General features: G+C 43.6%; 2 protein-coding genes across 2 annotated transcripts in view; one reads left to right on the plus strand and one right to left on the minus strand.

Moving 5' to 3' along the window:
- LOC311443188 (uncharacterized protein) overlaps positions 1–15,403 on the minus strand; it is a 289,234-nt gene extending 273,831 nt beyond the window's left edge. The window contains exon 1 of the mRNA XM_084533165.1: positions 15,140–15,403. The gene's annotated coding sequence lies outside the window, so the exon portion shown is untranslated. The remainder of the gene's footprint in view (positions 1–15,139) is intronic.
- The window catches only part of STAB2 (stabilin 2), an 85,688-nt gene that overhangs the window by 55,806 nt on the left and 7,160 nt on the right, over positions 1–22,722 (plus strand). Inside the window, exons 40-64 of the mRNA XM_084533113.1 lie at positions 649–694; positions 1,347–1,423; positions 2,921–3,046; positions 3,588–3,661; positions 5,606–5,677; positions 7,005–7,124; positions 7,492–7,539; positions 8,654–8,737; positions 8,816–8,962; positions 9,374–9,505; positions 9,841–9,900; positions 10,423–10,599; positions 10,680–10,769; positions 11,589–11,735; positions 12,896–12,952; positions 13,349–13,472; positions 13,753–13,902; positions 16,214–16,318; positions 16,768–16,875; positions 17,516–17,709; positions 19,767–19,908; positions 20,274–20,407; positions 21,249–21,414; positions 21,631–21,737; positions 22,060–22,179. Of these exons, the coding sequence (XP_084389239.1) occupies positions 649–694; positions 1,347–1,423; positions 2,921–3,046; positions 3,588–3,661; positions 5,606–5,677; positions 7,005–7,124; positions 7,492–7,539; positions 8,654–8,737; positions 8,816–8,962; positions 9,374–9,505; positions 9,841–9,900; positions 10,423–10,599; positions 10,680–10,769; positions 11,589–11,735; positions 12,896–12,952; positions 13,349–13,472; positions 13,753–13,902; positions 16,214–16,318; positions 16,768–16,875; positions 17,516–17,709; positions 19,767–19,908; positions 20,274–20,407; positions 21,249–21,414; positions 21,631–21,737; positions 22,060–22,179 (2,807 nt within the window). The remainder of the gene's footprint in view (positions 1–648; positions 695–1,346; positions 1,424–2,920; positions 3,047–3,587; positions 3,662–5,605; positions 5,678–7,004; positions 7,125–7,491; positions 7,540–8,653; positions 8,738–8,815; positions 8,963–9,373; positions 9,506–9,840; positions 9,901–10,422; positions 10,600–10,679; positions 10,770–11,588; positions 11,736–12,895; positions 12,953–13,348; positions 13,473–13,752; positions 13,903–16,213; positions 16,319–16,767; positions 16,876–17,515; positions 17,710–19,766; positions 19,909–20,273; positions 20,408–21,248; positions 21,415–21,630; positions 21,738–22,059; positions 22,180–22,722) is intronic.

A 22,722-nucleotide genomic window follows, 5' to 3' on the forward strand; every position in this document is an offset into this window, starting at 1 on the left:
GTCCTCCTTCCAAGAGTTTCGATAAGTTGATTTAGCTATACAACACTGGATATTAAATTATGTTCTTGTTAATGCAATAAAAATTAACTAGCAAATAAATCAGTTTGTCTTGATTTAATACAGCTCCTATACCCAATTAAATTATATTTAGACATAATTGAAATGTATTAAATATCTATTTCAGAAATCTGTATAATAAATTTTATAAACACATTAATAATAGCATTCAATATCTATTGTAAATTTGCTCAGGACAAGAACAGTAGTGAAAAGAACTTTATAGCTAATGCTGACAGAATTTCATTGGAATTTGAGCAACTTTCAGTTCCTTTGGAAATCCTAAACTTATGTAATTGAGCCAACTATGTGCAAGACTCACCAAAGTAAAGATAAATGGCAACAGGTGAAGTGTTTTCCTGACAACATGCTGACATGCCTTTTCTTCAACATCACATTTAAATGGTACCTGCTGATCTGGAGAGAGAGTCATCTAGCCAGAGGGAAGGCCTGTTTCCTTGTGAGCAAGTGATTGCCTGGTGCAGGAGCCAGAAACTCCAGCTCTGCATGGTGGTCATATAAGAGTGGCAAACTAGAAGGATATTGACTTGTAAAGCTCTGATTCCTGTTTCATTTTTTTTCCTCTTGCAGAAATCAAAGAAGATGCATGTAACACCTCATGCCATACTAGTGCTAAGTATGTATAAAGTCTCCTTTTTTGGATGAGGGAGGAGAAAATGGGGATCTATTGCAAAAAGTATGGCCAGCCTTGCTCTTTCTGAAGACTTCTCAGCAACACAGATAATACTCATGCTTTTTAACCCCAGAGATAAGGGGCAATGTTAATATAATATATTCAGAAATGAGGCTGAAATGTTCAAAAATGTGAGTGTTAAAAGGGGAAACAGGTGAGATTTGGGGGCAAAAGAAAGTAAGACATCCCACCACACAGTAAAGAAAGACATTTAAACCCACACTTGCATGCAGAAGGCTAAACCTGGGGCACTCAGACACCCAGCTACCAGCCCATGTGTATCAGTTCTGCTGTGTAAGTTGAGTGCAAACAAAATTTTGTGCAGTTTTTGGGTGAGCAGGATTTTCTGAGGTTCCGCATGAGAAAACAGGACAGCTGATAGCCCCAAAACATGCATTTTTAATACTTAAAATAACATATCTAAAACACTTCCAGAGAGCTTGGTCTGGCTGAGTTCATTTTTATGGTTGTCACTGCAACATACTATATGGTTAAACACTTCTTTATTTCTGTGCAACTTTACCTTTGGAACAGTGCAGAGCAAAAGATCTGACTTTTTCTTTTTAATGTCATCTGCCTCTTTTCATGTCTCTAGTTGCCTTCTCCTATCAAATGGGACTGCCTATTGCAAGTGTGCAGCTGGGTTCACAGGGAACGGGACATTCTGCACAGGCAAGTGGACTTTGTCTCCCTGTTGAAAAAGAGTGCCTGAAATGCACTGTGATCGCAGTGAAATAGTGGAGCTGGTGAGAGATGAGCACTCCCCTATGCACCAGTTAAAAACAGGAATTGCTGCCAGTTTGCTCAAAGTGAGTGAAAGTGCAACAGGTGCAGATTCATAGCAAACAAAGGGCTCAAAACCTTCAAGTTGTGGGGCATTGTGCTAAGGGAGGCCAGAGAAGAGGGAACATACTGTGCACAACCCAGGCCCCATTGTTTGCAGAGTAATGAAAGTTATGACTTTTACTCCTTTTCCAACAAAGCCCAGCAAACAGAGACCAATTCAGGGTACAATAGCACTTCCAGCAATTGAGAGCCATATACCCCTGCCATTTCCTCAGCATTTTGAACTTGCACAGATTTCTGGGGTGATAAAATTGACTTCTGGAGCAGAGAGATCTGAGACACCCTCAGAAAAGGGCAGCAGCAGCTTATCCTAGCTGTCCCTCCAAGAGCCTTGGATATCCAGATTTATGAAGTAGACTGTTTCCAGCTACAGTGGCTGTAATGTTACAGTTTCTTTACCTAATCTGTAACTGATTAAAATCCTAATGCTCTTGGGAACAGAAGCATATCTACCTGACAATGGCAGGCAGGGTCCTAATCAAAGACCTTAACACTCTTAACTCTGGCTGCTTTGATTTTTTCTTCTGGCACAAATCACCCAAGGCCATTTTAATGTACCAGTATGAAATCTCCCATGCACAGGGGGATGTAGGTCACTCCACAGGGACTCTATGCTCACCCATAGACCCCTGAAGAAGGATTCCCTGGCAAACACCTACAGAAGTCATCTCCCCAGGCTGGCTGTTAGAGCTGCTGGAACAGCCATTTGAGGTCATTTGGGGCAAAAACTAAAGTAATGTTTGGGCTAGTTTGATTCACACTGGAGATCAGAAGAGGACCCCTCCCTGCTTTCTAGGTGGCCCAGGCAAGATCATTTTTTGAGCCTCTGACTCATCCAGGGCTGCAGAACAGCACAAGCTTCCATCTGAGTAAAAAACAGGACTTTTTCTTCACAGGAGGGCTGGGTGGTATCAGAGTCAAGACCTCCTGCAAGAAAAGGCCATTTGATCTTGTACAGAAAAGGGCACGCTAAGGAAAACCTCCAAAAGCCTTTTTAATCTAGAGAAGAGTACAAAGAGCCCTTTTTTTGTTGGAATGTGCAGAATCATGAAATGGGAAGTTACCAAAAGGCAGTCCTGGATGAATTCTTGTCTTCCAGACCAGACATCTCAGCTTTCCTTCTTGCAGTAACAGATAATAATAATAATAATTAAAAAAAAATCAATAAATAAGAGATAATAAATAGCTAGCACTAATGACATCTATGATCTAAATGAGAAACATTCAGAAGATTTCAACAAATCCCTTCAAGAGTTAGAGACAACTATCTGTAAGAAGCTATGTAAGCATATTGGTTTAATCTGAGCTGTCACCCCTGTTCAGCTATTGACGCTTGTGAGACCAGCAATGGTGGCTGTTCTGACAAAGCAGAGTGCAGAAAAACAACGCCTGGAAATAGAGTGTGCATCTGCAATGCTGGGTACACTGGAGACGGAGTAGTCTGCATCGGTAAGCATTCCCAATGTCTTGTATGTCACCAGGAGGGAAATTACAGGAGTGAACTTTCCTGTACATGGAAGGAGATCCGTGTTCTGCTCTGATCCTAAGTGCAGTTTCCTGATACTAGAGACCTTGGTGCCAAAGGCACCTCAACAGTCTTTCTTGCAGCACCACATGGTTAATACTACTTGACAAACCTTGTCATCCAAAGTAGCGCAGTGTTACACCAAAATTAAGACCTACCTCTCAGCAAAGATAGCCCCATCACTAGCAGATTCATACACTCATGTTCCTCTGACCATTGCAGACTTAAAGACTGAGAGACTGCTGTACCATATCTCTCCCCAGGCATGGTTTTAAAAACAGACGTGTTTTAGCTTTTACCAAGGCAACTACAAGGCCCAGACTGATAATAACTAAATCAAATGACTTTCATTGATTCACAGCTGTCCAAAATCTGCATTCCTAGCATGCTTAACTTAAGATTCACCCTTCTTGGGTTTTCAGAAGTCGCTCATTTTTATTTTTTGCTACTGTTTGTTTTACAAAGAAATAAACCCCTGCCTGGAGAACAATGGTGGATGTGACAGAAATGCAGAATGCACCCAGACTGGACCCAATCAAGTGAGTACTTTATCAGCACAGGTAAATAAGACTGGCCAACTGCTTATAGTTGGAGGTGGGGTGGAGGAATATTCCCATCTCAACTTTGTTTTTAAATGGAAAACTGGGTTTCATACCAAAAATTCTGAAAAGTGTGTGCTTCCCTCAAAAATGTATTTGAGGGGGAATCTGCACAAACATGAAAAATTGGATGTCATTGAGAGAAATGACATTCTGTGATTCTATGAAATCCAGAACTGCAGAGGAAAGCAATATTATGCTGTCTCAAACAATTGTTTTTCTCCCTCGGGAGGTTTTCATGTGAAAACCTGTCAGTTTTAAAGTATTGCTAGACGTTTCTTTTTACTGTTATGGAATTTTTCCATGGACAGTTTCTATTTCAGACTAGCCCATCTCCCAACATAACTGAAGCGTAACACAAAGAAATAACAGAGACCGAATCACAATTCTGTTACAACAGTTACAAAATACCAGCACCTCCTTCTCCACTGTTCTGCAACTCCTATGCAGAAATACAGAGTATTCTCCAAAGAAAGAAGTGCAAAAGGGCTAAGGGGAAAAGGGTTAACAAGAAACAAATTGGCCCAGGCAATCAACTGACAGATTAGTGTTTCTATTTTGATACCAGATCCATAAGAAGCTGAATTAGCTGAATTCCCCGACTGCAGCACTTCCTTGTCGTCCCTCTACAGTTTCATATTGGTTAGTGAAGGATTGTAATCCTCCAGGAGGCACTGTACAGCCGTATTTATTCGAGAACGATGCAGAAAACAGATCAGGAGTCAGAAGCCAGTTCCTGCCTTCCACTTGTCCAAGGACAGGAGGGGCAATAATCCCTATCAGCCCTTTTAGCCTGTATGGATCAATTAACTCTTTCCTTTGATTGTCATTAGTAAGTGAGCACATTTCTGATGGGAACTCAGAACCATTTACTCCTTCCCTGGCCCTCTGAACAAGACAAGAAACAGCTATGTTCTTCCACAAACCCTCACTGGTAATAGATGTAGTGGCTACAATATAAGTATTTATCCTTCCTTACCCATGGGAATACAGTTAACATGGGAGCAGTAACAACCTCTGCTACAAAATCCATCCCTGCAGAGCCAAGTCTATAAAGGCCAGTAAACACTTCTGCTTTCTGTAGGAGTTTCAGCTGTTCAGATACCTAAAATTCTGCTATTACACTGCCTAGCACATTTTTCTCTGATACAGAAAACTCCTTGAAAATTCAATCTCCTACATATTAAACATGCACTCTAAACTGAGAGTATCAAGCAGTGAATTGGAGAGAAGTCATTTCTTTGCAGCCATGTTACAGTTATCACAAAAATGAAATACTAAGTGCAAACCAGAGCAATCCTGACATAAACACTGAATACATTGCCACCAAGTGTGAAGCTATCAGTGACATCAGGACACAATCCCAAATGTGTATTGCAGGTATGTTTCATCACTTAAAACAAACAAGCAAACAAATAAAGACAGAGGAGGAGAAAAAAAATAAATAAAATAAAATAAAAAAAACTTATGGAGATAAAATAGGGGAAATGAATTAGGATTTTAGCCTGTTTTACTGACAAGATGACTATCTGCAGATTTCTAAAGGATCATTTCAAGTGACCAGAACAGCAGAGGTGAGACAGAGAGATGGACAGGCAGGGAAGGGGCACATAGGGTCTCTCAGAAATTGTTATTTCCTGGTCTCAGTCTATGTTTTCTCAAGCTGGCCAAGAAATGTTTGCAGGAGAGATGAAGTACTTTTTAGCTTAATAATGTATAAACCATCTCACTAAGAAATGGGATTCTGAGTTCTTCTTATTTACCAGAAGTATTAATTTGGAGAAAAAAAAAAAAAAAAAAAAAAAGTAAATTCAATATAAACATGCTAAAAAAAAAAATCAAACACCTTTCCCTATATGCATGTTTGCTATTTTTCCTCTGTAGGCAGTATGCAATTGCTTGAAGGGATACTCTGGAGATGGCAAAAGATGCACATACATCAGCCTGTGTTCACAAGTAAGTATCACTTTAAGGAGAGTACAGTCTTGTGATAACCATTACCCTCTGGGCTTTGGTATGCATTCAGGACTAAGTCAGATAGGTAGATCACTCCTTCTATGCACAAAAAACACTTAGATTAGTATCTAGTTTTCAAACATGTTTAGTTCAGTTCTTGCTTTAGTGCTGTCACTATTTTGGAAACTATGCAGTAAGGACTTTTCCTGGACCACAGCCTGGACACAATACAAGGGCCTGGACTCATCACAGAGTCCCAAAAACAACTCGAAATCAGATCTAGAGAAACAGACCCTGGTCTGTAATGGTAAATTGTAAGTCATATCTCCTAAGCAGATTATTTGTTACTGAGAATTCAAATTAAAAGCCACTATATGTAAATGTGTGTTCACAACCCAAAGGGCTAACCAACATTTTAGTTAGTATGAGAAAAAAAAAATGCAGTTTCTTGGTAAAGCAATTAAAGAGCATGGAAAGAACGTTAAGAGATTAAAACTTTTCTTCATCGGAAGGTCAAAATAAAAAAAATAAAATCTCCACACAAATCATTTCTCTTCTTTGCCTCTCCAACTCCACAAGTTGCAACCCAGGCTTTCCCACAACATTCCCCATCCCGACCTTCATCTGTCACTGCAGACTGAGAATTAGCCACATCCATTTCACACAGTCACTGCTAACCACGTGTTCATGAGCAATGTGGTGCTCTGCACCAGCCGCATTGCTCTGCTTCTTGGCAGGCTGCAGCAGGGATATATCTACTCTCCCATACACATTAATCCTTTGTGCTCAGAGCACAGTGACAATAATTCTCATCGTCCATGACTGGCCTGTCAGCAGACTTTCTCTAACCTTGAAAGGTTGCTGAGATGAAGAGCAAGGGCAAAGTCAGAAGCTGGAGGAAGGATAGCTCAAAATTATGAGCCACTGTTTCCTATGCTTTTCCTTTTTCCTATGCCATGTTTCTGGCTTCCACCTGTCTAATTATGCCATAAAAAAAAAATTAAAAATAAAAAAAGAGCCTTAAAAAGTGTTACTGTCAGACTAGAAATTAAAGAAATTAATCTGTCTTCAATGTAGCCAAACCTCTGTGCAGCAAAGCCTCATAAAAAGCTATAATAAACCCAAAGGAGTTTCTGTTCCTACTCAGGGCCCATAGTAAAAGATCCCCGAGATAAGCATCACTGGGAAGGACACCACAAAACAAGCACATAGAAAAAAAACAAGACAACTTTCTCAGTTTTTCCTGATTTGCTCTCAAGTTCAGTCCTCTTAAGCTATCCACAAGAAAGAAAAAAAAAGTGAATACTTTAAATTTTGGTCTTACCAGAATAATGGAGGCTGCAGTGAGTTTGCCATCTGTAATGACACTGAGCTAACAGAAAGAACCTGCACCTGCAGACGTAACTATGTTGGAGATGGATTTAAATGCCGAGGCAATATCTACCAGGTAAAGCGTTGTGTATGTTTGCTTATTGTATTTCAGATAGCTATTTCATACAACAGCTGTCTCTTGAAAACATGCCTATTTTTTCTTGGATACCTTGGTAAATCTAGCACAGAATTTGCAGTTTGTAGAAAACAACTACACTGATGGACAGTTGTTATGACTGCAGTACTAGCACATTAATACTTGTATTTTTAAGTTTCAAAGAAGCCTGCTATTTCATAAAGCGAGGTAAGATAAAACAGGAGCGATGGGAAGCATTCACTCTAAGCCAAAATTTCCTTCTTTTTCAAGTGCTGCATTTGGTAGGATTCTATAGAAGTTGCTCCAGATTTGCAGCAATGTTACAAAGTCTTGTTCTTGGTTGCAGGAACTTCTCAGGAACTCCAACACATCTAGGTTTTATTTTCACTTAGAGGTAAGAAAAGGGTTGTTTGTTTGTTTTTTGCATTGAGGGTGTGGGGGGGGGTGGAAATAGGCAGGGATCTGTTGTGTACCAACACCCTTCAACATAATCAGGACTGAATTTGGATCACCAGTCCCAATCGTTAGTCACTAATACCAGAGATGCTCCAATTTAAACTATTAACTGCTATTAAAAACCTCTATAAAATTAATAATTTAGAAAATTAGGGGAACATAAGACCTCTAGACCAGGCATAAAATTGAAGCATTTACCTGTTGGTCTGAGATCTTCCAGCACTTGTCTCAATTCTGAGGTGAGCAAATATCATTTTTCTACCACCACTGTTGCATTTCCATTTTGCTACACCATTTCCCATTCTCCTTCTGAAACATCACAGGATGTTGGATGTGCATTGCCAGTTGTTGCTGTTTTCCAGAGAACAGCAGCAGCAATTACCTGCTCACCCATGAGGCTCAGAACAGCATAAATCTATGCATTGGCATACTAGTCAAAGACATATTTTAACTTTGGTTCTGCTACCATGGTAGATGAATGAATTTGTCTCACTTTAGCAGAGCTCTCTGCTTATTTCAGATTACCACTGGTCATTGCGATGTGCCTGCAATACTCCAGGTCCTTTTGTACCACCAGCAGTAATCAATTTATGCCTAGGTACGAGCAACCATGTATCAGCTAAATGCATGCACAAACACATTCAAACATCCATTTTTAGACCTCTCAAGATTAAAGGATTTATTCAGTCTCCTTGCCCAGAAGGAAATAGCCCCCTTCATCATCCCTACACTTAGCATTGATCGAGAGCTTTCCCTCTTGTTGTCCTGTTCATTATTGTAGAGAAAACAGGCTAAGCTATAAAACAAAAGAATGAACAAAAGAGAGAAAAAAAGATCAGTTTTGTGCACAGTGGTGGCAGGCGGGGATGAGAAGGAAAGCCCACACCATAGAAAGAAGTTTCTCTCCCCCTCACGTTGCAAGTGAAGGGAGCTGAGCGTGTGGCAGCAACAGGGCTGTGGGCACCATGTCCCACACAGTGGGGTTGCCCTGGCTCCACATGAGCTACGTTCACTAAGGACTCTGTTCTGCTTTGTCCTTTTAAATCTGGCAGGCCTTGTCTATCAAAGATATTGCTGGCCCAGGCCCTTTCACTCTGTTCGTGCCTCACACAGACGTATTAAACAGCAACCCACAAGTAAGTAAGAAGGCTGGGAGTTTTCGGATTGAGACACCTTGCTCAGCTGCATCTCAACTCCTCTGCTCTCTGTTGCAGGTGAGGGACTGGCTTGCCAAAGGGGAGATGGCACAAATCCTTCGGTACCACATGGTGGGCTGTGCCAGCCTGCTGTATAGCAACCTGAAGACAGTCAGGAACGTCACCTCTCTGCATGGGGACCAAATACAGATCACCTATTCTCAGGTAACAGGGTGAGGAAAAGGTAAGGGTCTGACTAATAAAACTGTCTGCTCTCATTTAACCATTTTAAAAACTGTAGTGTTCCTTTTCCTCCTCTATTGCATAAAAATAAGTAGTATTTAAAAATTAAAAATTGTCCATTCAGACAAAACATTCGGTACTTACCTGCTACATTAAGACTGGAGTTGTACCATCCTTGCTTTGATGCGAGTTGTCTTACCCTCCAACTCTGGTTTGTTTGTGTTCTCCAAACAACCTCTCTCTCTTACCATCCTTGTAAAACCAAGAGGTGATTTATTAAAAGGGAAGCTACTATTTGTTTCCAAGAAAGAAGGGTCACTATATAAAAGAAATTTGGCATAAGCCTCACTGTCCAACAACGTTCCACAGAAAACATTTTTTTTGCCTTTTCAGAATTCAGTGTATTTGAACAATAAAGCTGAAATTATATTCAGTGATGTTGTTGGCACAAATGGCGTGATTCATATCATAAACCAAATCCTGGTCCCATCACATATTCAGGATTTCCCCCCAGGCCCTAAGAAGGTAAGTGCAGCTTTTTGTCATTCTCACCTCAGGGGCTTTTATATCTAACAGTAACTGTTGTTATCATGCAAGTCATACAAGAAGCAGCATTACTAAGACAACCTTATTTGTCAATGTCAAGTTATTTTTATATAAGTTTAACATTATATTTAAAATTCCTCTTACACTGTTCTTAGCATAAATATAATTCCTGAGTAAATTCTACATGGGGCTTTTACAATGGCTTTGATTTCATAACAAAAAGCTTACAGGGGAAAGCAAGCTAATATCTGCTTTTAAAATATCCATATGATGTATTTATTAGATAAATCTCCTGACTATTCCTTTCTTTGTAGGAAAGCCTAAAAATGGTTGCAGCCAAACATGGGTACATCCTATTCAGCAATTTGCTAGAGGTAAGTGGACAAGAGTCAGCAGCCATCAGGTACAGGTTTTAAAAAAAAAAAAAAAAAAAAAAAAAAAAAAAAAAAGGTAGGGTGCACAACATCAGTAGCAGGATGGTGCTCAGTGGAGCCAAAGGACTCACAACAAAGTACATGACACCCCCAGTCACCACCTGGCTCCCACCGACAGACATGGGGGAGATGTCAAGCAGACCCACCACCAGGTTTCCCCTTCCAGCCCAGCTCCATCCTACCATGTCAAATCACATGGCCAAGGTTTGGCCCAAGTATGACTTTAAGCCCAAAGCTAGGTCTGCAATATGATTATTGGTGGGCAGATGAAACACTTTTGGGTCATTTAACTTAACTTGGGTGACTTAACTGTGTTTTTTAAAGTAATGACATTGGCAAGCTGGTGACCAAGCAGCCCACATGGCCACTGCATCTCAATTATGCCAGCATTCACCTCGTAGGGTCAATATCCTTTTAGAGGGAGCATTAATCTCATACACACAGAATTTTGGCATGTTGCAGAAAAACAACCTGCTTGGGCTGATCAACGATCCCATTCACAAACCCGTCACGCTATTCTGGCCCACGGACACAGCTATCCGTGGGCTGCCGCAGGAACAGCAGGACTTCCTCTTCAGGAAATCCAACACGGACAAACTGGTGCAGTACCTCAAATTCCACATCATCCGTGACACTGAGGTAAGACCCATGCTTTTTTTAGGACTATTGCCAAGGCAAAGACAGGGGAGCCTGGGCACACACATCTCCTTTGTTTCCAGGTTCTGGCCTACCAACTCCCTCGCTCCACCTCACTGAAGACCCTTCAGGGCTCCAACCTCAGCATTAGCTGTGGAGATAACACAGAGATTGTAAGTATTTTCCCTGCCAGAACCTCTACCCCTTACCTCTGCCATTGGATTCAGTCATGTAATCCCCTCTGTGCCTGCACTCAGTCCCTAGAAAGGATCAGTAACACCAAAACTTAATTTCTCCTTGCCTGTCCATGCCAATAGCCACAAAACTGCAGCAGCCACCCCAACCCATTCAACAGGCTAGATGGTTTGCAAGATTTTTTGGAGTTGTCATTTCCTCTCTTGTAAGATGCTATTTGTTCAAAACAGCTCTCAGTTACCTCAAAAGACAATTACTATCACATTAACTTCTCCTACAATTAAATACACAATGAAAAACCATTAGGACAAAGCTGGCTTAGGCAGAAGCCTCATGGATACAGCATCTGGGTGCAAACTCTGGTTTGCAAGCATTCACAGGCCAAGATTGTAGGCAAATATAAAACCCATCAAGCCAAAACAATGGCATGTTTTTCCTCTGCAAACAGGTCATACCCACACATCCTCAGACAAGCATCTGCCTCTGCACATGCGGCTAAGCTTAAATGTATATAACGTACACCCATGGACATTCTGTCAGCTTTAGGACATGGAAAGGATCTGGCATTTGTGAGATTATAGCACTGTAATCTGTAGGAAAAGAGGTCTCCAAATTGGTTTCAGGCTCCCACAGCCATCAGGGTTACCTACAGGACAGTTTGACACACCATTGTGCATCAGAGCATTCCTACAGAGCGAGGATCATCCCTGATTCCCATCCAGGATCTGGATCCAATCTGGCCCCACAAAAAACTGCCTCACCATTTTTCACACTACTCTCCCCATCCCCTCTCTCAGGGCGCCCTTTTCCTGAATGACAGACAGTGCAAGATCGTGCAGCGGCAGCTGGAGTTCGACGGGGGCATTGCCTATGGCATTGACTGCCTGCTGACAGACCCCAGCCTGGGGGGACGCTGCGACAGCTTCTTCACCGTGGAATTCATGGTCAGTCCAGCTTTTTTGATCATTCTCCCACACACCAAAGCCACAGCCCACAGGCCAAACACTGTCCTCAGAAGAACAAGGGGCAATGCTCACAGCTGCTTTGACACTACCAAGGTTAAGTCTCATCACTTCAGTTTGTATTCACCTGTGCTTTGTGTCCACCACACTGGTTAGAGCTATGCCCTTGGTCTCTCATATTTCTTGCTTTCACAAAATCTCTCTCAACACACCTAAATAGGCACTGCTAGCATGGACGAAGTTTCCTCCATGAACTTCAATGTGACCTACAAACAGGAAGTTTTGATACTCACAGATCTCCAGATGCACCCAGCACACTCAGGGTACCCATACACTGCCAGCAAGGACCATGTTGGCATCCATAGGAAGAAGGAAGGTTTCTGGAATTCATCACTGACATTGAACACCCCACTGATAGCATTTTTCAGAGGGCAGGCACTTGTTGCTAAAAGTGGACCAAGTGATGGTGGTAAAACAGGGATTTCCTGACAGGCTCAGGCAGCTTTGCATCCTCCTTCTCTCCCTAGCTAGTGGTTTTGTTTCTGAAGCCCTCATTAGTTTCAATATTTCCCAAATAAAATATTGTTAAATGGTTTAAAGACCAAATTTTCTTTAGTTTAATTCAAAACTTATAAAAATACTTAGAAGTAAATACCTTTTCATGAAATTAGTCTGAAAAAAATCTTGGAGTTTGTATTTCAGTTATAAACCCAGTGATTTTTCATAGCCTGTATGCTTCAGTTACCTTTTGTTTCATGTTTTTGTTAAACAAAATGGATATAATGCCATCAGGTCAGGTCAGTGTTTCCTGAGAAGTAACTGATGACCAGTATTCCAAATTAGACAGCCAGATCTGATGCACCTGACATCAATATTTGTTTACTTGCTTGTTTAGATCAGGAGTAAATTTCTTCTGGTACGAACATTTGCTTCTTGTATTTCAAGGCACTAAATTAAGGTAACTATTTTGTTGTCATTCTACAACAGCTTTGGAGAAAGGAGAGAAATCTGTTTCAAACATGACAAATCTGCATTCTTTTCTGCTCATATTTACTGCTCACATCAAACAGACACTTCTTGTCAGTTTGGAATTGCCTTTTCCTGTGACTGTGTTTAATTTCTCTCTCCTATTTTGTACACAGGGGTACTGTGCTAGCTGTTTCAGTGGTTCTAAGTGCCCTCCAGGGACAAAACCAAAGGTAATACATTAAAATCTTGCGTTTAAGCAGCCTAACTTGCTCTTCTCTGTACTTCAGCTCAATAAATATCTGAGGGGACAATGTAAAGAGGATAGTGCCGAACTTCTCTCAGTGGTAGCCAGTGATAGGATGAGGGGTAATGGGTATAAATTGAGCCACAGGAGGTTTCATTGCCATATGAAGAAGAAATTCTTCATATCCTTGTTAGAAGAAATTCCTCTGTCCTTGTTAACAGAGCTTAGCAAGCTGAGTGAGAAGACTGCAGCCTCCCACATCACATTTTGATTCGATGTATAGCAGAAATGGCAATTAAAAAAGAAAAACAACCCAGACCTCCATGTAGCACTCATCTTCCTGTGTTTGCCCCCTCTCTGCACTGCCTCATGTGATGCCCAGGAAGGGATCTACCGATGCACGTATGAGACCTACGGGCTGCGGAGGGACGGGTGCCGCAGGAACTGCTCCATGCTCATCCACACAGCCAAGTGCTGCAAGGGCTACTTCGGGCCAGACTGCCAAGGTAGGACCCCCTGAGCACAGCCTTTCTGACAGAAGTTGTAAGAGCATCTCAAGGATCTCAGCACGTGAAGCTTGCCATCAGAGGCATCACAGCTGCTCTTACAAATCCTACCAGAGATGCATTTATTGGTATTTCCACATTCAAGATTTGACAAAACAATAATGAACAGCAACAATGAATAAGCATGCACTTGAGCTCAACAACCAATTTCTGTTTTTTCTCTCTCTTTAAAACAAAACAAAAAAAAAAAAAAAAAAAAAAAAAAAAAAACACTTTTCAGCTTGCCCAGGGGGTCCAGAGACGCCATGCAATAACCACGGCTCCTGTGATGACGGATATGCTGGGACAGGAGAGTGCCGCTGCAACAGCGGCTTCAATGGGACTTCGTGTGAGCTGTGTCTACCAGGCAGATATGGCTCCAACTGCAAACGTGCGTTTAAGTTTCCTTTCCATACTGCTGCCCACCTCAAGCCTAAGCCATTTTGTCAGTGACGTGTTTTTAAGTAAACCAAAAAACGCTTCCTCCTTCCAATGCTAGCGTTTCTCTTGAGCACTTCCTCACACAGATGGATGGCTCGAGATCTCAGAATGGAGGAGGAGGAGGCAGTAGCTTTCCTTTGCTTTCCCTATTTTTGCATGGCAAGTAAGTAACGTCAAATGGAGGCACAGCCAGGGCTACCAAGCATTTTCAACTACAGCACAGCCTTCTTTCATATCCCCACAAAGGGCAGGTCAGCATTTTAGCAATACAGCTCCCTGAGGATTGCAGGAGGCCAAGGCCCTGCACTACTTTTGCAAAAGAGAACATTAAGGGCACTGAGATGAAGGTAGTTTTTGTAGAGGGACAGCAGCCAAGAAACTGCTCACATAATCCACTTTGCTGTGGTCTTAAACATAGCTGAGGTGGAACCAGGATCAACATCATCCTTTGAACTCAAATGTTTTCTCAACATAATACCTTCAGAGGGGAAGCTACCATACTAACACTTCCATCGTAACTGTGTACATCTGTAGTGCTCATGAAATGCATAGGGCTGGGGTGTTAGAGGCTAGATACCTTTAGGTTGAGAGCAAGGTATCAGGCTTGGATACCAATGCTCAGGACTAAGTTTATCTCCAATTTTTCCATTTTATAGGACACCACAGCATAAATTCCATTTAAGCTGATAAATACCATGACCAGTTTCAAACTAACAAGAACAAAAAAGTCTTATAGCCCCTTCTTTTTAATGCATACTTACACCAACCAAAAACTAGGTAAATGGACTAAAAGAAAGTCAGAGCATGAAAATCCTTTTGAGCAGGACCAAGTTTTCACAGAACAAGAATTTCACCAAATCCCACATCATTATACTCATTAAATAAGAACATTTGAGGAAGAGAGATGAGGCAAGAAAGGATGACACTTCATTATATTATAAAACAGAGAGTTATTAATAATTCTTCAAGAGGGACTCAGCATGAGAGTTATTACAGCACCAAAAGAGTGGGGGAAAGACATCACCCATAGATTAAAGTAACCCCTCATGCTTCAGCTATATGGCACAAAGGGTAACGCCCCACATGGGAAAGGAACAAAGGGAACGCAGAAGCTTTAAGTCATAAAAATGTATAAAACCTAAAGAACACATTACAGATAACTTATCTATACAGCAAAGTTCACTAACCTCATTATTTGGCTTCCTTAATCAGACAGACTTTCTCTCTTCCCACACACCTCTGGCTAAAAGGCTTCCCCACAACTAGCAGGTGTTGCATGTTAGGACAGGATCAAGCTGGGTCTTCATCTCAACCATTAACTCCTTCCTGGTTCTTTGTGAGGTTTGCTACTCCTATCACTGTGCAGTTCAATACTCATTATCAGAGTCACATTGAACTAATGCCAATTATAAAATCGTAAGATCACAGGATAATTCAGGTTGCAAGGGATGGCAGAAGCTCTCCAGTCCAGTCCCTGCCCAACGCAGGAATCAGCTCTAAGCTCAGAAAACATAGTTCAGGGTAGAACAGCATAGCGTAGCATAGAATCAATAAGGTTGGAAAAGACCTCCGAGATCATCTGGCCCCACCAACATCCCACCACCACCACCAATATCGCCCAATAAACCATGTCTCTAAGCACCACGTCCAACCTTTCCTTGAACACCCCCAGGGACAGTGACTCCACCACCTCCCTGGGCAACCTGTTCCAATGCCTGACTGCTCTTTCTGAGAAGAAATATCTCCTAATTTCTAACCTGAACCTCCCCTGGTGCAACTTGAGGCCATTCCCTCTAGTTCTATCACCTGTGAGAAGAGGCCGACCGCCAGCTCCCCACACCTTCTTTTCAGGCAGTTGTACAGAGCAATAAGGTCTCCCTTGAGCTTCCTCTTCTCCAGACTAAACAAACCCAGATCCCTCAGACGCTCCTCACAGGACCTTCAGGTTCCTGGCACCTTCACCAGCTTTGTAGCTCTTCACTGGATGTGTTCCAGGGCCTCAAAGTCCTTCCTGTAGTGAGGGGCCCAAAGCTGAACACACTATTTGAGTTGTGGCCTCACCAGAGCTGAGTACAGGGGGATGATCACAGGGGGATGCATGCCTGGCCTCATGGTGAAAAACAGTGAGGTTAGACTTAGCTAAATTATTACCAGATAATACTGTATCTGAACTGACAGTCTAGGGGATGCTTCTCTAGGGAATTATTTTCTCCTCTCCCAATGGCAACTTTATAAATGATCTTTCTGCATTTCTTTTGCAGTCTGCGAATGCAAGAACAACGGGCAATGTGAGGAAGGATATTCAGGAACAGGACGATGTTTCTGTGAAACAGGATGGACTGGCCGGCTGTGTGAAACCAAGCTAGGTCTCTGCCTCACCTCCATGGACCCTGTCACATGGAGCTCTGGGTTGATAGCACTCACAAGTCAACAGGGGTGTTGCATAGAGGAGAAATAGAAAGTGCTAATAATATCAGAAGCTGTCAGTGGAGGCTAAGGGAGCTCCCAAGAGCACTGATTTGCAGACAGAGGCTGTGTACATAACTGCTCTAGACTGTGAACAAGCCTCTTCACATCCCTGCCTTGCATGAAATAGGAATATGAGCACTTGGCTCCCCTGTGGAGGTGCTTGGGGCTATGTGAGGGAAGGTATTATCCAAGTGCTAAACAGTCATAAAAAATATTTACAATGCCTAGTTAGCAAGACTGCTGCGAGGGCTTTCCTTTCTGCCCAAGGGCATTGGGCATTGTTCTGAAACAAGGGCATTGCTATATAAATACCATTTTCATCTCTGCTGTTTTGCCTTCCTCACAGCTCTGCTGCCAGTGTGTTCCCCAAGCTGCTCCGCCAATGCTGTCTGCATGGAGAACAACACGTGCCAATGCAAGCCGCTTTACAACGGAGATGGGATCACATGCATAGGTGAGCTCCCTCTCACATTCATGGCTGCTACAAAATGTGGGTTTACGATCCACCAGGAAATGTTGGTGGCTATCGAGCTGAAAAAATTCTTAAATGCTGTAAAACAAATTCAGGAGATGTACACATCAGTGCTTTCAGAGGCAGGTGGCTGGTTGCAGCAGGCTTTACCAAGCCCGAGTATTAGCAAGAACCGTGCTTCAGTCATGTTTTGGAAACAGTAGGGTTTTCGGCAGTATTGCACTTACAGGATTGTCTTTTCTGACTTTAGGCAACGCAGTTCCTACATAGCATCACTGCAGAAACAGTCACCTCTGAGACATGTCTCACATCCTCAAAGTCACCCTGGCCAGAGCAGAGCAGAGCAGACAGGTCTCTCAAACTGCCATGGGACAGAGCAGAATCTCTGGGTGTTGATACCATTTCTCCTAAAGCAAGGACATCTGATGAGGGCTTCAAAACCCACAGGGATAGAAATTGCACAAGTTCAGGAGTGCCTCAGGACACCCAAAGAGTATTTTTACCCAAATAGGTGTTCTAGTGTTTTTAGTGTACCTTAAAAAAATTGGAGGTGTTTTGTCTTTGCAAAGAACATCCTCTTTAAAAGCAGACTTCACTGATACACTTTCTTTTCTCTGCACAGCTGAAGACCTTTGCAAACAAAACAACGGCGGGTGCCACAAGGCAGCCGAATGCACACAGCTCGGGGTGAAGGTCTTCTGCAGCTGTCAGAAGGGATACAAAGGAGATGGATTTACATGCCTTCCTATAAACCCTTGTGCTGACGGGTTCAATGGAGGCTGCCATGAACATGCCATTTGCACCGTCACAGGACCTGTAAGTTGAATAATTTTAGTTTCCACAGGAAGTCTGGGGCACTTCTTACTGGTGCCAACAGAAGTCTTTTTCCCAGCGGCACCATACTCTGTGCCTCTCAAAGCCCCCTGTTTTCCAAAACAGTCTTTAGATAACTCCAGCCTACTTTCCACATCATCTTGGCATCATTTCAGCTGAGGAGTGAGAAAGGATTTGAAACCTTTGCTCTAAGGAAAGAGGTACTACAGCTGTGGTGGTTTTACTTGGGTGGGCAGCCGAGCTCCACCACAGCCACTCTCTCATTCCCCCTCCTCAAAGGGATAGGGGGAGAAAATACGATGCAAAGGGCTCAAGGTTTGAGATAAGGATGGGGATATCACTCAGCAATTATTGTGACGGGCAAAACAGACTCAGCATAGGGAGATAGTACGATTTATTGCCTATTATTAACAAGCTAGAAAAGTGAGAAACAAAGGAAAGAAACCAAAAACACTTCCCCCCATCCACCCTCTTCCACTTCCTCCCCCCGAGCAGCACAGGGAAACAGAGGAAGGGGGGCTGCAGTCAGTCTGTAGCGCTTCATCCGCCGCTCCTTCAGGGTCACTCTTGTCCCCTGTGTCATGGGGTCCCTCCTACGGGATGCAGTCCTTGCTGAACTGATCCAGCGTGGGCTTCCCACAGGCAGCAGCTCCTCAAGAACTGCTCCAGATATGGCTCCGTACCATGGGGTCCATCCCACAGGAGCAAACTGCTCCAGCACGGGTCCCCCATGGGCAGCAGCTCCCCCCAGACCCCCTGCTCATGAGTGGGCTTTTCTCCACGGGCTGCAGCTCCGGCCCAGGGCCTGCACCAGCAGGGGTACTCCACAGGCAGCAGCCTCCAACAGTGCAGGGCCACCTGCTCCACCGTGGTACTCCACAGGCTGCAGGGGGACAGCCCGCTTCACCATAGTCCTAACCACAGGCCATAGGGGACTCCTGCTCTGGCGCCTGAAGCACCTCTGCCCCTCCTTCTGCACTGACTTTGGTACCTGCAAGGCTGTTCCTCACTCCTCTCAATCTCCCAGCAGTGTTTTATTTTGTTTTGTTTTTTCTTTCCCTTTCTTAAATATGTTCTCACAGAGGCACAAACAACATCACTTATTGGTTCAGCCCTGATCAGCAGCAGGGCCCTTACCTAACACGGGGCGGCTTCTAGATTCTTCTCACAGAAGCCACACCTATGGCCCCCCGCTACCAAAACCTTGCCACATAAACCCACTACAACAACAAATGTGACATTTTGCATGTGCAATTTTTCTGTTCTCTTTTTAGCTCTCCCTAATTGGCTATCCCTATTTGCAATAGGAGTTGGGTAGCATTCAATTGTATGTATTTTGATTGCTAAACCTAGGAACAGCTGGGAGGATAACATCACTTGGTTAACCAGACGCAGCTTAGATAGCAATTGCAGCCACATGACACAGTCTTCTTGGTATGCAAGGTCAACGTTGTTCAGGAAAACTTGTGGCAGTGATTTGATCCAGCATTTGTCTTGGTGCTTTTGGGATCATCTGTCCGTTCTGTTTTGGTGGTTTGCCTGATGCGTCTTCCAGGAACTCTCTAGAAAAGCCTTGCTGCTAATCTGTTCCAGCTGTTAACCACCACAGCCCCTGGGTGTCACCAAATCCTGCTTGGCTTATAGTTCTCCATGTATTACAATCAGTGGACTGCTAAACTCCTTTCATGCTTCCATGCCCAGACATTTAAATATCATTTTGATTGGTGTGTCATCCGTTTTTGTTAATTCCATGTTGTATAATTCTCTGATGTGTTATTAGCTTTGTGGATGGAATTATGCCTTGGCATTAATTTAGCAAAGCTCCTAAGTACATGCATAAATGTTTCGCTTAAAGGAGCAAATGTCAGTGTGACAGTTTGCAGGCTGTTGAATCACGGCTGTTAGTAGCAACTTTTCTGCTTGCCTATTGCTGGTGACACCAAGTGACGTTTTTCCAGCAGTTCAGAACGTCACTTGAAGTACCACTTTTATGTCAGTTAAATACTTGGCTTGGCCTTCTTCATTCTCTCTCCTACCAGGACAAACGCAAGTGCGACTGTAAAAATAACTACATCGGCGATGGGCTGAACTGTTCGGTGATGCAGCTTCCTCTCAACCGCTGCTTGCAAGACAATGGGCAGTGCCACCCTGACGCAGACTGTGCTGATCTCCACTTCCAAGGTGAGGATGGCATACAGTGCATGCTATGGGAAAGGGACATCCTTGTCCCTGTGCCACCGCGCCAGTGTCAGTGGGTCTGGCCAGGATCCTTGTGTCTAGAAGCCTTCTCAGTCCTCTACCCATGTCCCCTGGAAACAATGAGATGTAAGCGTGATTCAGCTTAGAACATGTGCATAAATACTTCACAATTCTGGATTTATGAAGCAGTAGATGAAGGCATTCTAGATAGAAATATCACCCATGACCCCCCGGTCTGTCCTAACTACATTGCATAAAAGTCACAGGTATTCCCTAATGCGCAGTTGACTTTTGATCCAGAAATGGAAGCCCCACCAGGAAATGTTGGCTCCTCTCTCTCTTTACAGATACCACCGTTGGAGTTTTCCATTTGCGGTCCCCACAAGGGCAGTACAAAATGACTTACGAGAAGGCAAAGGAGGCCTGCGCCAATGAGTCAGCCACCATCGCGACCTATAACCAGCTGCTGTATGCGCAGAAGGTGACGCAGTCTCAGTGTGGGAGGAGATCCCTGCCATGGACATAGCCACAGCATAAACAGAGAGGGAGGAGCAAAGGGGCTGCTCAATGCTTATAAGCATCTTTTTCTCTCCTATTTCTCCTCCCCATGCCAGGATATGTTTGGCTGGGAGCAGTTTTTGGACTGGTTAGTGTGTTCATGCCAGCCCGTATGACACTGAAAGCAATTCAGTTGCCAGATTCTTGTTTCTAATTGTCCAGATGGTGAAGTCAGTGTTTCATGAGGGTTTTAATTATTAGGTCTTCTTAAAGAAATGTACACTGCAGACTTGTGCTGTGATTTTTCATTTATTTATTTATTTGTTTGCTTGTTTTTCTGGGAATCTTTTCTCCACCTGCTGTTAACGTAACAGAGCTATTCCCACATTATTGTCTTTTGGTTGATGTCAGTGGGATGAGCATCACACCTTGGGCTTGTAACATTTATTTTCAGAAGGGTGAGTCAGATTGACTGTGCCTTTCTGGCTCCTTCCCCTCAAAGGAAGGAAGGAAGGAAGGAAGGAAGGGAGGGAGGGAGGAAGGGAGGGAGGAAGGGAGGGAGGGAGGGAGGAAGGGAGGGAGGGAGATGCTCACCATTTAGAGAGGCCACAGCCAGCCTCCTTCTGCAGCAGCAGAAGGCTGGAAGTCTTGGGAGCAAAAGAAGCTGGGCAGCCTGCAGACAGAGAACTTACTCAGATTCCCAAAAAGCAGGCTGGGAGGTTGGGTGCTGCTGGAGCACCCCAGGGGGCTTTCCTTATCCACTGGAAGTGCCTGGACCCACCACCCAATTCTTCCTTTCTCCCTTTTGGCTGTGTCGGCTGCAGGCAAAGTACCACCTGTGTGCTGCTGGCTGGTTGGACAACGAACGGGTGGGGTATCCCACTGCCTTCTCCTCCCCAAACTGCGGTGCTGGGTACGTTGGCATCGTGGACTATGGGAGGAGAGTCAACCTGAGCGAAACCTGGGATGTCTTCTGCTACAGGGAGAAAGGTGAGAGTGCCCTTCTCAGCATCACTCTGCAAAGGGGAGCAGCAGCAACAGTTTTGGTACCCTTGGTCAGCCACAGCCTGCTAGATAACCCTGCAAGAGATTCTCTCTTTTTAATTAGAAAAATAATATTCTGTTGCTAAACAAGTCAATTTTCAGGCACAGGGCACCTAGAAAAGGTTGCTGGCCCACATGGCTCTCTGTGTTTGTGCCTTTCAGAGGTGAACTGCACCTGCAAGCCAGGCTACGTGGGGGACGGCTTGTCCTGCAGCGGGAACTTGCTGCAAGTGCTGATGTCCTTCCCAACGTTGACAAACTTCTTGTCGGTACGGCCTGCAGCAGGCATGCGGCTCCGGTGGGGTGAGCAGAGCGGGTAACTAGGTTGTCTCAGCATTGGCTTCACTGTAGTGCACAGAAAATGCAGGTTACAGCAAGCAAAGTGGGGTGGAGCGGTCTAAATCTACACCTGCTAAGTCCGGGAGTAGTTGCCATGTCTTAATTTCTTGTTCCAAGTTTTGGGTTTCTAAAATGCATTTGAAATTAAATGCTTCTGCAGCTGGAGGTTAGGAAGGATCCTGTGCACTGCTGCTGATGTGCACAGGAGCTCAAGATTGCCTTCTACTAAAGCTGGATTTTGTTTCTGCCTAGAAAATCATGGCTTACTCCAACAGCTCTAGGAGGGGGAAAGCGTTCCTGCGGTACCTCACAGACCTGTCAGTGCATGCCACGCTCTTCGCTCCAAATGATAGCGGACTAAGGGAAAATCAGGTAAGGGTTGGTTTGTTTCTTTTAGCTTCTTCATTTTACTAACACTTGTTGAACAGACACCCTTATGGGTTTCTGCATCCCAATGCAATCTCAATTTAAAAAAATAATAATAACATGACATGACTTCCATGTAAACCCGTATAGCTTAAACTTTGCTTCTAGAAGAGGTGAGTTCACCATCTCTGCTTCTCTTCTGCAGTCAGGAGTACAAGGTTTCTGGGCATGTTTGCGTCACCACAGAGAATTTTCCATCAGGGATCTTAATTACCCATCTGTAAAGGTGTCTGTCTGAGATGAAGTCTCCCCTGGCTTATTAATATTAAGCACAGTTATTTGAAAATAGTTATTTGAAAACAGTGCACAGCTTTGGGATTTCTCACAAATGCATTAAAGGAAGCTGCTCCTGGTTTCATCTCTGTGCTTGTCCTTTTTAATTTCCTTCAATCAAACATTGCCTCCAACACCTGAGGTACCACTCCAGTCATGGGGGGATGAGGCCAGGACTTCTCCAGCTGTCACAGAGTGATAAGCCAGGCAGGTGGA

This window comes from Aythya ferina, assembly GCF_964211825.1.
Source record: "Aythya ferina genome assembly, chromosome: 1".
Lineage (NCBI taxonomy): Eukaryota > Metazoa > Chordata > Aves > Anseriformes > Anatidae > Aythya > Aythya ferina.